This window comes from Aotus nancymaae, unplaced genomic scaffold (assembly GCF_030222135.1).
Source record: "Aotus nancymaae isolate 86718 unplaced genomic scaffold, 86718_ANA_hifiasm-v0.15.2.pri h1tg000040l, whole genome shotgun sequence".
In the NCBI taxonomy this organism is placed as follows: domain Eukaryota; kingdom Metazoa; phylum Chordata; class Mammalia; order Primates; family Aotidae; genus Aotus; species Aotus nancymaae.
This window is the reverse complement of record NW_026988454.1, coordinates 119,966,956-119,982,206: the sequence shown is the minus strand read 5'-3', so window position 1 is coordinate 119,982,206 and position 15,251 is coordinate 119,966,956. Positions and strand designations below refer to the sequence as shown.

The 15,251-nt window shown below is 47.5% G+C and overlaps 1 protein-coding gene across 5 annotated transcripts in view; it reads left to right on the top strand.

Annotated features, from left to right (window-relative positions):
* TAF8 (TATA-box binding protein associated factor 8) overlaps positions 1–15,251 on the top strand; it is a 72,131-nt gene that overhangs the window by 3,523 nt on the left and 53,357 nt on the right. For all 5 annotated transcript variants that reach the window (XM_064361048.1, XM_012448649.3, XM_012448652.3 and 2 more), the window contains exons 3-8: positions 2,087–2,185; positions 2,508–2,570; positions 3,954–4,078; positions 5,103–5,250; positions 7,568–7,710; positions 14,875–15,014. In XM_064361048.1, coding sequence (XP_064217118.1) covers positions 2,087–2,185; positions 2,508–2,570; positions 3,954–4,078; positions 5,103–5,250; positions 7,568–7,710; positions 14,875–15,014 — 718 coding nt within the window. The remainder of the gene's footprint in view (positions 1–2,086; positions 2,186–2,507; positions 2,571–3,953; positions 4,079–5,102; positions 5,251–7,567; positions 7,711–14,874; positions 15,015–15,251) is intronic.

Below are 15,251 nucleotides of genomic sequence, written 5' to 3'. Positions count from 1 at the left end.
GTGCATTTAATACAATTTGTGGACCCATTCCCCAAAAAATGCTTTTTTTGTGTGTAACATTCAACACAGTTTCAGAATATTTGTGAAACCTCCCATCCACCTTGGACACTCATTCACGGAACCCAGCTTCAAAAACTCCATCTTAGAAACCTTCCCCTTTTCCCCAAAGGACTTTAACGTGACTATTAAATAGAGGTTCAGCTTCAGGCAGAAGAAACAAAAATTGCCCCTCAGAGAGTAAGACCTTTTTGTGTGTGTGGCAGTGAGATATATGTAACAAACTTTATCATTTTAACCATTTTTTTTTTTTTTTGAGATGGAGTCTTGCTCTGTTGCCAGGCTGGAGTGCAGTGGCACGATCTCTGCTCACTGCAACCTCTGTCTCCCAGGTTCAAGTGATTCCCCTGCCTCAGCCTCCTGAGTAGCTGGGACTACAGGCGTGCACCACCACGCCCGGCTAATTTTTTTGTATTTTAGTAGAGGTGGGGTTTTACCATGACCAGGATGGTCTTGATCTCCTGACCTCCTGATTCGTCCACCTCAGCCTCCCAAAGTGCTAGGATTACAGGCGGGAGTCACCGTGTCCGGCCCATTTTAACCATTTTTAAGTGTACAATTCAGTAATATTAAGTACATTCACAGTGTTATGCAACCATCAACACTATTTTCAGAACTTTTTCATCATTCTAAACAGACGCACTGCACCCATAAACAGTAACTCCCCATTATCCCTCCCTCTTCATCCCCTGGTAACTTTTTTTTTTTGAGATGGAGTTTCACTCTTGTTGCCCAGGCTGGAGTGCAATGGTGCAATCTCAGCTTACCGCAACCGCCTCCTGGGTTCAAGCTCTTCTTCTGCCTCACCCTCCTGAGTAGCTGGGATTACAGGCATGCACCACCATGCCCAGCTAATTTTGTATTGTTAGTAGAGATGGGGTTTTCTCCATGTTGGTCAGGCTGGTCTCGAACTCCCGACCTCATGTGATCCACCCGCCTCAGCCTCCCAAAGTGCTGGGATTATAGGCGTGAGCCACTGTTCCCGGCATCCCCTGGTAACTTCTAATCTACTTTCTGTCTCTGTTTACCTCATATAAGTTGAATCTTATATTTGTCCTTTCTGTCTGCCTTACTTCACTTAACATAATCTTTATTTTGTTTTATTTTTTGAGATAGAGTCTTGCTTTGTCTCCCAGGCTGGAGTGCAGTGGTGCAATCTTGGCTCACTGTAACCTCTGCCTCCCGGTTCAAGCAATTCTCCTGCGTCAGCCTCCTGAGTAGCTGGGATTATAGGCATGAGCCACCACACCTGGCTAAATTTTTATATTTTTGGTAGAGATGGGGTTTCACCATGTTGGCCAGGCTGGTCTCGAACTCCTGTCCTCAAGTGATCCACCCACCTCCGCCTCCCCAAGTGCTGGGATTATAGGCGAGAGCCACTGCATCCGGCCTTAGCATAATGTTTTCTTTTCTTTTCTGTTCTATTTTTTGAGATGGAGTCTTGTTCTGTCACCCAGGCTGGAGTGCAATGGCTTGATCTCAGCTCACTGCAACCTCCGTTTCCTGGGTTCAAGATATTCTCATGTCTTAGCCTCTCAAATAGCTGGTATTACAAGTGCTCACCACTACGCTCAGCTAATTTTTGTATTTTTAGTAGAGACGGGGTTTCGCCATGTTGGTCAGGTTGGTCTCGAACTCCTGACCTCAGGTGATCCACCTGCCTCGGCCTCCCAAAGTGCTGGGATTACAGGCATGAGCCACCACGTCTGACCTAGCATAATGTTTTCCAAGTTTATCTATGCTGTAACATTACCAGAATTTCCTTCCTTTTTAAGGCTGAGTAATATTCCATTGTATGTACACACCACATTTTGTTATTCACCTGTTAGTGGACACTGGGTTGTTTCTACTTTTTGGCTATTGTGGATCATGCTGCTAGGACTGTTGGTGTACTACTAGCTGTTCGAATCCCTGCTTTCAATTTATTTGAGTATATACCTAGGAGTGGAATTGTTGGCTCATATGGTAATTCTATGTTTAACTTTCTGAGGAACTGTGAATAAGCTTTATGCCTTTAATCTCCTCTTAGACATTTCAGAAATTGGGAGAAGTGCCAAGTCTTACTGTGAGCACACAGCCAGGACCCAGCCCACACTATCAGATATTGTGGTCACACTTGTTGAGATGGGTGAGTACACCTTCAGTTTCCAGTTCTTCCATGCAGCTGGAGAGAGGAGTCCCTAGGAGTCAGGCATGTCTGCTAGTCTTCTTGGTTTCCCTCATGGTTCTCCTGATTTGCTTTGAGCTACAGAGAGTTATCAGGAGAGGTTCCTCTGAACACATATAAAAGGCCTCATAACTCCCTGTTAGGGAATTCTGCCAGAGCTTCTTTTGCGAGGCTGCAAGGTCATTGAGTTGAGCGTTTAAGCCATTTGTCCATAATGCTATTCCTCTTTCTGTGTTCAATATTTAGTGGTCTTGGCAGTGATTCTTGTTTTCCTGTGTCTTAGGTTTCAATGTGGACACTCTCCCTGCTTATGCAAAACGGTCTCAGAGGATGGTCATCACTGCTCGTAAGTGACTTTGAACTGAGGTGCTTAGTAATTTATCAACTAATGCTTGTGAAATGAAGTAATTGAATATGGCAGAGATTGGATTAGTAGCTACTTCCTTGTTGTGGGCTCTCTTCCAGTGTTTGGGGCTACCTATAATATCATCTTTGTTTGGGCTAGTGGGATTAGCATGTGAAATTCAGTCACCAAAAGGTAAACCGTCTCTGAGATACCACTGTGGTTCTTGTGCTCTAGCTCCAGAAGAGCAAATGATGCTGCTTGGAAAAATGAAGATTCTTGTTCTCCTTAGAGTAAGGGTTGGTAAACTGTGGCCTATAGGCCAAATGCAGCCTGCCTTCTGTTTTGGTAAATAAAGTCTTATCAGAACGCAGCCATATTTACTTATTATCTGTGGTTGCTTTCATGCTATAATGGCAGAATTTAGTCGTGGTAGAGACTGTACCACATGCAAAACCTAAAGCATTTATTATATGGCCCTTTACACAGTTTGATGACAAAGTTCAGGTAAAACTGGGTGCCATAAGCTGAGTAGAGAGTAACCAGTTTGGGCTGGTAGGACTCAGAGAGAACTAACTGGATTTTTTCTTTTTTTTTTTGAGATGGAGTCTCACTCTGTGGCCCAGGCTGGAGGGCAGTGGCACGATCTCAGCTCACTACTGCAACCTCTGCCTCCCAGGTTCAAGCTATTCTCTGGCTTTAGCCTCCCAAGTAGCTGGGATTACAGGTGCCCACCACCACACCCAGCTAACCTTTATATTTTTAGTGGAGACAGGGTTTTATCATGTTGGCCAGGCTGGTCTCAAACTCCTGACCCCAGGTGATCTACCCACCTCAGTCTCCCAAAGTGCCGGGATTACAGGCGTGAGCCACCGCACCCGGCCTGGATTTTTTCTTTAAAGTCAATTTTTTTATGTTGGGTTTTTTTTTTTAAATGCTCCCTTTCAAGGTAGTAGTGGAAGGTGCCATTTTCAATCCCCCTTGTTATGATTAAGCCCACACGTATTGTCCCCAGCTCATTGTTCGTCTTTGTTATCCAAGGTCTCTGAAAAGAGAATCAGCAGCCCATGTGACTTTCATAGCTCCTTAGCATGCTGTCTTACATAGTTACTGTGGCCACAGCCACCCACCTCCACCTAAGAGGCTTATGGGAAGATTGTTGTCAAAGGAAACGTCAACCAAGATCAGCCAGCAGGGCTGGGCGTTGTGTGGGTGCAGGTCCTTAAGCCATCAAAGACCTTTTATTGATTGAAATACAAAATACCACTTGTTTAGAAAACTGAGGTCTGACATTTTCTTTGAGAAAAGGAGGCTTGAGGGAGAGACCATAATCTGTAGAAACCGGGGTCTTGGGTGGAGGGGTAATCAGTTGTGACTCTGTTGCAGCTCCGGTGACCAATCAGCCAGTGACCCCCAAGGCCCTCACTGCAGGGCAGAACCGACCCCACCCGCCGCACATCCCCAGCCATTTTCCTGAGTTCCCTGATCCCCACACCTACATCAAAACTCCGGTGAGTGATAAAGCCACACTGGGGCTGTGCGTGGTGTAAAGTATGGAGTCAGTTTCTACCGAATGTCAGGTGGCAGAGTCCAGCCCGAAAGCTTGTTGGTGAAAGGGTGGTTCAAAACTCAAAATGTGGGCCAGGCACAGAGGTTCACGCTTGTAATCCCAGCACTTTGGGAGGCTGAGGCAGGCGGATCAAGAGGTCAGGAGTTCAAGACCAGCCTGTCCAATATGGTGAAACCCATTTCTATTAAAAAATACAAAAATTAGCCGGGCGTGGTGGTGCACACCTGTAGTCCCAGCTACTCGGGAGGCTGAGGCAGGAGAATCGCTTGAACCCAGGAGGCGGAGGTTGCAGTGAGCTGAGATCGAGCCACTGTACTCCAGCCTGGGTGAAAGAGCAGGGCTCTGTCTTCAAAAAATAATAAAATGTTTTGGCCCATTTCTCATTCTGATCTCAGTCGTTTTCACTTGATTGCCAACAAGCTCATAATTAGGAGGAAGAGTGGCAGCCTGCCGTTTTCTTGGTCACTTGCACGTATAATAAGATTTTTCAGCCTTTCTTTCATTGAGGGAATCTTTTGGGAACAATGTATCCATATTGTGAGGATTGATTTAAGAAGATGGGATAGTATAATCCACAAATCCACATAGACAGCCATTCCCATACACCAGGTCACATTATGCTGATGGAGCCTGTGGTCCCCATCAGGGCTTCCCTGGGGTCACTCCCACTCTTTCTTCAGGATGTGTCTCTTAGACCTGAGACCATCTGTCATGGGAGCTGAATGAAGGCCCCAGGGCAATCTCTGCAGTAAGTATTTGCACATTTCTTAATTTTTAATTAGAAATAAATATTAATGTGGTTACATTGTTTTTCTGCCTTTCTACTGTGCTTTGGTGATCTTGGCTCTAACTAATGGTATTGGGTCATTTTAGACAGTAGGACGTAGCAACAGCAAGCCAGGATGCTGATGATAGCAGAATGATACTTTGGCATCACCCCAGTGTCTTTGCTGTTCTCTTTGTAGACGTACCGTGAGCCCGTGTCAGATTACCAGGTCCTGCGGGAAAAGGCTGCATCCCAGAGGCGCGATGTGGAGCGGGCACTCACCCGTTTCATGGCCAAGACAGGCGAGACCCAGAGTCTTTTCAAAGATGATGTCAGCACATTTCCATGTAAGAGTTGCCCCACTGCGTAGACCCTGTCTTATCCTTTGAAATACACCGCTGGGAGCAGTGGCACACATGTAATCCCAGCACTTTGGGAGGCCGAGGCGAGTGAATCACAAGGTCAGGAGTTCGAGACCAGCCTGACCAACATGGTGAAACCCTGTCTCCACAAAAAATATAAAAAATTAGCTGGGTATAGTGGCAGGCGCCTGTAATCTTAGCTACTCGGGAGGCTGAGGCAGGAGAATCACTTGAACCCTGGAGGCAGAGGTTGCAGATCACACCACTGCACTCCAGCCCAGGAGACAGAGTAAGACTCCCATCTCAAAAAAAAAAAAAAATAGAAATACTGACACTGTCTTCCCTTTCTCTCAGCATGATAGGAAGAAACAAATAAGCTTTTTTCCTTCTCTTGGGCACAGCTTGTCCCTCAGATTTCTGGCTCCTTTCCCCACTTCTTAAGGGTCTGTCCCTAACTGACGACTCCAAAACAGTAAAGGCCTCTGTTGGGATTGGCCGCTTGAGGTCCATTGAGTTGCCTTGAGGGTGGCCTGGGCCTAGGCATCAGAGACACTCCGTGGCAGCCCAGGTAGTAGAAGGAACACTGGCATCAGGGGTCAGTTGTCCATCGTGATATTCCCTCATAGGTCCCGTCTCATTTAACTTTGCATCTCAGCACTATTTGGCCACATTGACCAAGCTATTTCATTTCCAGAGACTTCAGTTTTTACAAAGGTGAGTGAGGGAGGTTGGTTTAGGTGATTGATTCATCCAGCAAGCTCCTGTGGAATGCCTGCTGTGTGCCTGGCTCTGGAATAACAGCAGCTGCCAGTTATTAAGTGCCAGATACTGTGCTGATCACTTCCCATACGTTATCTCGTTAAATCCTCTTGTGAGCCTCTGAGTTGGAAACTGATACTATCACCACCTTCATGGGAACCCCTCAGTGAGGCATAAGAGAAGAGAAATGAAGTCACTTGCTCAAGGAACATGGCCAGTAGGTAGCATTCAAACCTAGCTCTTACTGTGGGACCCCACATCTGACCCACAGCAAAAATAATTCTGGAGGTTTTGTGGAGTTAATTTTGAGACGGAGTCTTGCTGTGTCACCCAGGCTGGAGTGCACTGATATGATCTCTGCTCGCTGCAACCTCTGCCTCCTGGGTTCAAGTGATTCTCCTTCTTCAGCCTCCTGAGTAGCTGGGACTACAGGCATGAACCACCACACCCGGCTAATTTGTATTTTTAGTAGAGATGGGGTTTCACCATATTGGCTAGGCTGGTCTTAAACTCCTGAGCTCAAGTGATCTCCCCGCCTCAGCCTCCCAAGATTCTGGGATTATAGGCATCAGCCACCATGCCCAGCTAATTCTAGAGTATTTTCTAACAGTCACATTCTACCACAGAAGTATCCACAGAGACTTTTTCTTTTCTTTTTCTGTTTTGAGACAGGATTTCACTCTGTCGCCCAGGCTTGAGTACAGTGGCACAAACACAGCTCACTACAGCCTCTACCTCCTGGACTCAAGTGAGCCTCCCACCTCAGCCTCCCTAGTAGCTGGACTACATTGCACTGTTATACCCAGCTAATTTTATCTTTCCTAGGGATGGGATTTCACCGTATTGCCCAGGCTGGTCTCTATCTCCTGGGCTCAAGCAGTCCTCCTGTCTCAGCCTCCCAAAGTGCTAGGATTATAGGCATAAGCCACCACACCTGGTCTTCTTTCTTTTAATATTATTTTTAAATCAATTTCTTCCTCTTATCCTCATTGCTTTTTGGAAGAACTAGAATTCTCATTTACCAGAGTGTCTTACAGCTCAGTGGACATGTATATATGCAGAGTGCTCAAATCCAGCCTTTGGACTTGAGTCCTTCAGACCGAAAGAATCAATATTCTTGCTCTGGAAATGAAGGTTAGAGGGGTTTAACTGACCTTGGGTGCAAGATCTCAAAACTCATGTGTTGCTAGGATTCTGTCTATAATCCCATTTCAATCTTATCTCAGTTGTACTTGGCAAAAGTAGATTCTGAAGTCATATTGCCTGAGTTGGAACCTTATTCTGCCACTTCCAGCATGCTTGGGAAAGTCATTTCACCTCTCTGTGCCTAATGGCACTTACTTAATAGGATGGGAGCAGGGGTGAAAGATAACATGTGTAAAGCCCATGGGACATTGCCTGGCCTGCTGTGTAAGTACTTGGAGTGAGTTAGCTAGTATTATCTTTTGGTGCTGCTCACTGATTGGTTGTGAGGCTCTAGGACTCTAGGCTAGCTGCGAGGTCTCCGTAACAGCAGACTCATGCCTCTCTTCCAATTCACCAGTGATTGCTGCCAGACCTTTCACCATCCCCTACCTGACAGCTCTTCTTCCATCTGAGCTGGAGATGCAACAAATGGAAGAGACAGATTCCTCGGAGCAGGACGAACAGACAGACACAGAGAACCTTGCTCTTCATATCAGCATGGTGGGTCCCACCTTCTGCCTACCTCAGAATATCCACCCAGCTATCCCACCCTGCCTGAGTCTGTCACCCTGGGACCTAGACATGATTGACCTCAGGTCTCTGGCTTTATGTTAGGGGCCTGCATGAGGGCTTGCGTAATAATCCAGGTGTGACCTGATCTTTTGCTTAGAGACACATCTGTGTCCTAGGGATTCAATCGTTTATTCAACAAATACTGAATGAGTGCCTGGCAAGGCCAGGCACAGTTTCAGGTGCTGGAGAATTAGTAGAAAGCAAAATATACAAAATTCCCTGCCCTCATGGGGCTAAGGAAAAATAATAAATGAGGAGATAGGAGGTGGATGGGGATGGGGATGGGAGGAGTGCAGTATTAGGTAGGGTGACTGAGAAGGTGACATTTGAGTAAATCCCTGAAGGGAACAAGGCAGGCACATGTCCGGGAGTGGAGCCATTCTAGGCAGCAGGAGCAGCAGCTGCAGAGGCCCTGAGGCGGGAGCTCCCTGTTGAAGAATAGCAAGGACGTCAGGGTGGCCAGGGTGGAGTGAACAAGAGGGAGAACAGTAGGGGATGAGGCCAGAGACAACCCATGGGGAATCGGACCTTACAGGGTCTTAAAGGTTATAGTAGACACTTTGCCATTTACTCAGTAAGATGGAGCCACTGGAGATGTTGAGCAGAGGAAGGTCAGGATCTGATGTAGGTTTGCTAACAGGGTCAGCAGGTTGCTGTGCTGAGGACGGGCTATAGAGGGCAGGCAGAAGCGGAGAGACCAGTTAGGGTGCTGTCACGGTAAACTGAGAGATGGTAGGAGGAGCAAAGATAGGAGAGATGTGGTCACCTAGATTACGTGGTCAGATTCTAGATCACTTTCAGAGCAGAACCAGTTGATAGAGTAGATATGAGAGAGTGAAGAGAGAGAGAGCTGTAAGGTTTTTTTGCCTGAACGATAGGAAAGATAGAATTGCCTTCAGCCAAGATAGGAACAACTAGTGGGTGGAAGAGGTGTGTGGGGGAAGTTAGGAGTTCATGTTTGTGTCTTAAACATAGACGTGTTAAGTTCGAGATGCTTGTTAAACATCAGGTGGTGATGTCAGGTGGAGATTTGGATATATGCCTTTCTGTGAAAAATAAAAAGACTTCAAGACAAAGATTCTAGTGACAATTTACTACAGTCAGTTGGACCTAATGTTATTTTGTTAGACTGGGAAATACAATCATATGTTTCAAAATTCAGAGCGTTTGAAAAGATGTATGGTGACAATCCCTCCCATCCTGTTCCCTGTCACCCACTTTCCCTCCCACAGAGCAACTGTCTTAGCAGCCTCTTGTTTATCCTTCTAGAGACATTTTTTAAATTGCTATTTTGAACAGAAACAGCAGATCACACACTGTTCTCTTCTTGCTTTTTCCCCGGCTGTATCTTGGCGCTCCTTCCACATCTGTCAGGGAGGAGCTGCACCGTTCCTCACAGCTGCTTTATCTTCCATTATATGGATGTGACCATTTCATTTATCTGGTCCCCCGTGAACATTTAGGTGGTTTTCTGTCTTTAGCATTTACAGACATTGTTATAGCGAAGTTAATAACTGGTATTTTGTTATTTTGTCTTTGATGACAGTGCACCTCTCAAGGTCTGTTGTTAGGTAGTACTTTATTTACCCTGGTTCTAGTTTCTCCATGTACTTGAACATAAAGGAGCTATTCATTTTAAATTCATGTATAATAGATTGTTTTCTCACATATTTGAACCAGTTGCTTTCTGCAGCCAACCCAGATAATTAAACTTCTACCTTTTTTTTTTTTTTTTTTTTTTTACTTTTTTCCTTTCTTTCTCTGGAGTGTATCCTGAATTTTTTTTTTTTTTTTTTTTTTGTTTTGAGAAGGAGTCTCACTCTGTCGCCCAGGCTGGAGAGCAGCAGCACAATCTTGGCTCACTGCAACTTCCAACACCTGGGTTCAAGCAATTCTCTGCCTCAGTCTGCCGAGTAGCTGGGATTACAGGTGCCCACCACTATGCCTGGCTAATTTTTGTATTTTTAGTGGAGACGGGGTTTCACCGTCTTGGCCAGGCTAGTCTTGAACTCCTGACCTTGTGATCCACCCGCCTTGGCCTCCCAAAGTGCTAGGATTACAGGTGTGAGCCACTGTGCCGGCTAAACTTTTGCTCCGCTTTGTTGCCCAGGATGGAGTGCAGTGGCTATTCACAGGCGTGATCCCATTACTGATCAGCATGGGAGTTTTGACCTGCTTCATTTCCAACCTGGGCAGGTTCACCCCTCCTTAGGCAATCTGGTGGTCCCCTGCTCCCGGGAGGTCATCATATTGATGCCGAACTTAGTGCAGACACCTGATCAGCATAGCACACTGCAGCCCAGAACTCCTGGACTTAAGCAATCCTCCCACCTCAGCCTCCCGAGTAGCTGGGACTACAGACACATGCCACTACGCCTGGCGTTTTTACTCTTTTATGAAAAATGTACCAGTCACTCACTCAACCAGTGTTTATTTAGCACCTAGTATGTGCCAGATACTGTTCTGGCTGCTTGGGATAAAGCAGTGAGAAAAACAAAGAAAACCTCTGCCTTTTATGAGCCTATGTTTGGCTGTGGGAGAATGGCAGTAAACATGAAGTATGAATAAATCATGACATGATATATCAGAGATGAAGTGCTGTTGGGGGAGAAATAGTAGGGGAAGATCCAGGGTGAGGAGGAACCTTCAGTTTTAAGTGGGGTACTTGGAGTATGTGTTACTGAGAATGGGATAGGTGAGCAGGGACTTGAAACGGGTGAAGGATTGAGCCATGTGGATGTCTGGGGAAGAATGTTCTGGCAGAGGGAATGGACAGTGCAGAGACCCTGTGGAATAGTGAGTGGCTTGAGGGAGGGAGGGTCAGATGGGGTAGGGCCTTGTAGGCTGTTTTAAGAGCTGGCTTTTAACTAAGCGAGATGGGAGTTGTGGGAGGGTGTGGAGCAGAGGAGGGACATTTCTGAGATTCTTAAAGCATCACTCTGATGGCTCGGTAAGAACAGACTAGAGAGTTCAGTCAGGAAGCTGTCACTGTAGGCTAGGCGAGAGGCAGTGGTGGGCCCAAGCAGAGTGGTTGCCACCAAGGTGGTGGAAGTAGTCAGTACCTGCCTCTATTTTGAAGGTAAGTCCAAGAGGATGTTCTAACAGACTGGGCATGGGATGTCAGCAAAAGAAAGGAAGTGTGCCAGGTGTGGTGGTGCATCCTGTTGTCCCAGTCACTTGGGAAGCTGAGGCAGGAAGATTGAGCCCAGGAATTTGAGTCCAGTTTCGGGCAACATAGTGAGACGCTGCTTAAAAAGAAAAGAAAGAAAACAAGCAAGAATGACCACAGAGTTTGTGACTCGTGCCATTAGAAGGATGGAGTTGCCATCACCTGTGATGGGAAGGGCTGAGAAGAGCCGGGGAAGAGAACACACAGGGGAAGGTCCCTAATTCAGACTTAGGTGCCTAAAGTCAGAGCTGCCTCCCTGACATCCCAGTAGAGATGCTGAGTGAGCAGTTGGCTGCTTGAGCCTGGAAATCGGGAGAGGTGAGGACTGGAGATGTATTCCAGGGAGCCGCTGGCATGGATATGGCACTGAAAGCTGGGAGACTGGATGCAGTCACCACAGAGGGTGTGGGGCTTGCTAGAGCTCACAGGCCATTCAGGGAGCTCCTGATAGACCATTTCGCTCCTACCTTTTTTACAAATCTCTGGATCAGTTTGACATTTTTTTTTTTTTTTGAGATGGAAACCTGCTCTGTCACCCAGGCTGGAGGACAGTGGTGCAATCTCGGTTCACTGCAACCTCCAGCTCCTGGGTTCAAGTGACTCTCTTGCCTCAACCTCCCAACTTGCTGGGATTACAGGTGCCCACCACCACACCCGGCTAATTTTTTTTCTATTTTTAGTAGAGGCAGGGTTTCACCATGTTGGCCTGGCTGGTCTCAAACTCCTAACCTCAAGTGATCTGCCTGCCTCAGCATCCCAAAGTGCAGGGATTACAGGCGTGAGCCACCACGCCCAGCCTACTTTTTTTTTTTACTGACTCCCCAACTCCTCCCCATCTCAATGCTGCCTGTCCCTGAAAGGGATGTTTCTGTGAAGCCTGCTTGGGAGAAGGGAAGCTGTCGTCCTGTTCTTGCGAGCCACGGTGGGCTGAATGGAAGGAGCCTCTGGAGCCTCCAGCAGTGTCTTGAGGCAAGCATTTTCAGCACCTTTCTGAGTTACCTCCATCTGTATCTCAGAAAACACTGAAGGCACAGTTGAAGTGAACTTCTAATAACGTTTTCAATTTTTTTTTTTGAGATGGAGTTTTCTTTTCTTTTTTTTTTTTTTTTCCGAGACGGAGTTTCGCTCTTGTTACCCAGGCTGGAGTGCAATGGCACAATCTCGGCTCACCGCAACCTCCACCTCCTGGGTTCAGGCAATTCTCCTGCCTCAGCCTCCTGAGTAGCTGGGATTACAGGCACGTGCCACCATGCCCAGCTAATTTTTTGTATTAGTAGAGACGGGGTTTCACTATGTTGACCAGGATGGTCTCGATCTCTTGACCTTGTGATCCACCTGCCTTGGCCTCCCAAAGTGCTGGGATTACAGGCATGAGCCACCGCGCCCGGCGAGATGGAGTTTTCACTCTTTTTGCACAGGCTGGAGTGCAATGGTGTGATCTTGGCTCACTGCAACCTCTGCCTCCCGGGTTCAAGCCTAGGTGAGAGGCAGTGGTGGGCCCAAGCAGAGTGATTGCCTCCCAAAGTGCTGGGATTACAGGCGTGAGCCACCATGCCCAGCAACTTCCAATAACTTTGAACATAGGCTGTCTACTATAGAGAAATGATGGGGTGGATGGAGGAGGGAGATACTACTCAGTCGCGCCATTAGGAACTCCAGAAAGGTTGGACACCAGATACCCGAGGGAGATCTGGTTGTGGACAGACCTTTTTTCCAGAGCCTGGTCTGGCCTGAGCTACGTTGGTCCAGCAGCACTTGCTTTCAAGAGTCTTCAGAAGGCTCCAGTGGCTCTAGGTCACCTTGTGGTCCCACTGGATTGGGTGCTGGAGAGAGAAAGCACACAGCCCCTGATACTGGGTGAATGGAACTGGGTCTTTGAAGAGAACAGTTGCTAGGACAGTGAGAGGGCACGCAGGGGAACCTGGCCGTGATCTGGTTTCTTCCAGCTCCTTAAGCCTGAGACTGGTGTCCATGCCCTAGGCCAGCTGTCCCGTGGGGGGAAGCTGCTGTTCATTTCATGCCATCCAGTCACAGTGTCCTCTGCCTGTTTTGACTGCAGCCTCTCCTGCTTGAGGTCAGTGAGGGTCTCTTTAGCCTCAAGTTGCAGAACAGGAATCTCAGTGACTTCTTCCCCCTGGAAGAACTTCTTCCCCTTGACCCATCACCAGGGGGCGCAGCCCGACCAAACGTGGAAAATAGAGGCGCGTGTGACTAAGGAAAGGAGAACCGATCACTCATCCTCCCAGCACAGTTTTTTAAATGTCAAAGTATTACCTTTTTCTGTGTCTATACACAAGTGTGACTTGAAAAATTTTGATCATGCTGATTACATGTGAACTTAGAAACTTTTCTGAAAAACCACATTTTTCTAAAAAATAAACAGTAAAAAAACCCTGCCTTAGAGTTTGAGACCAGCCTGGCCAACTGGTAAAACCCCATCTCTACTAAAAATGCAAAAATTAGGCCAGGCACGGTGGCTCACGCCTGTAATTCCAGTACTTTGGGAGGCCGAGGTGGGCAGATCACGAGGTCAGGAGATCAAGACCATCCTGGCCAACATGGTAAAACCCCGTCTCTAATAAAAATACAAAAATTAGCAGGCCGAGATGGCAGGCGCCTGTAATCCCAGCTACTCAAGAGGCTGAGATAGGAGGATAGCTTGAATCAGGGAGTTGGAGGCTGTAATCCCAGCTACTCAAGAGGCTGAGATAGGAGGATAGCTTGAATCAGGGAGTTGGAGGTTGCGGTGAGTCAAGATTGCACCACTGCACTCCAGCCTGGAGACAGAGCGAGATTCCGTCTCAAAAAAAAAAAAAAAAACCAAAACTTAGCCGGGCATCATAGCACTCGATTGGAATCCCAGCTACTCTGGAGGCTGAGGCAGGAGAATTGCTTGAACCTGGGAGGCAGAGGCTGCAGTAAGCCAACATTGTGCCACTGACTCCAGCCTGGGTGACACAAGGAGACTGTCTCAAAAACCCAGGCCGGGCCCGGTGACTCACGCCTGTAATCCCAGCACTTTGGGAGGCCGAGGCAGGTGGATCATGAGATCACACGTTCAAGACCAGCCTGGCCAAGATGGTGAAACCCCGGCTCTACTAAAAATACAAAAATTAGCCAGGCATCACGTAATTGGAATTACAATACCTGTAATTCCAGCTACTCGGGAGGCTGAGGCAGAGAATTGCTTGAACCCAGGAGAGGGAGGTTGCAGTGAGCTGAGATTATGCCATTGCACTCCAGCCTGGGCGACAGAGTGAGACTCCATCTCACCAAAAAAAAAAAAAAAATCCTGCCTTGTAGGTTGCAGATAGGCATGACTGATGATGTGCATGTGCTGGTACCTGCAGGCTCTGCTTCTGTTAGTAGAACCCTCAGGGCTCTTGAAGTTTCTGGCCTATGCTGGGATGTGATTGTTGGTAGCATGTTGCACGTACCAGAAATTTGAGAATTTGAGGGGGAAGTCTGTTTTGATGTAGGCTAGCTCCCAATCTCCTGCATCATACCCTATGCAAATCATTTGTTCTGATCCCGTATCTCCCAGTCCTGCAGGGCATCCAGGGCCACTTTCCTCTTCATCTCCCCACCAGGCTGGGCATCCTCCCTGAAGCATCTGAATTTGATTCCTGTCCCTCCCAGGTCTCTGCTCTTTCTAACCCCTGTCCCTGCCTTCTCCAGAGGTTCAAGACTCTGGACTCTGTTGTGTGCTCTCCTGGGTTAAGGCTGTTAGTCTTGCCTTTCCTTTGTAGCCAGCCCCTGCCTGGTCCTCACTTCATCGGGGGCAGAGATAGGAACGCTGGAAAGAAGGTGCTTCCCAGGTCCTAATTTCTCAGTGAAAGGCTGCTAACAGTCATTCTAATTATGGGCATCATCTCTTTCCTTATGTTGTTGGTGTTGTGCTTTATTTCGGCTTTTGCTCAAAGGAGGATTCTGGAGCTGAGAAGGAGAACACCTCTGTCCTGCAGCAGAACCCCTCCTTGTCAGGAAGCCGGAATGGGGAGGAAAACATCATCGATAACCCTTATCTGCGGCCCGTGAAGAAGCCCAAGATCCGCAGGAAGAAGTGAGTTGGAGGCTGGGGTCCAGGGAGCCTTCTCTGTCCCACCGAGGTGGTCTTCTCTGCTCCTCGGTGGAAAAGAGGCTCCTCAGTGGGGTTGAGCCTTGGGGAGAGCCACTCTGGTGAGAAGGAATAGTCTCCCTTTTCTTGTCCTTACTTGGCTCCCATACACAGCTCTCGTTCCTTAGTGGTTGAGTGTCCTGCAGGCTAAGGACCAACCCTTACAGTGCTGGAGCTGTTTTC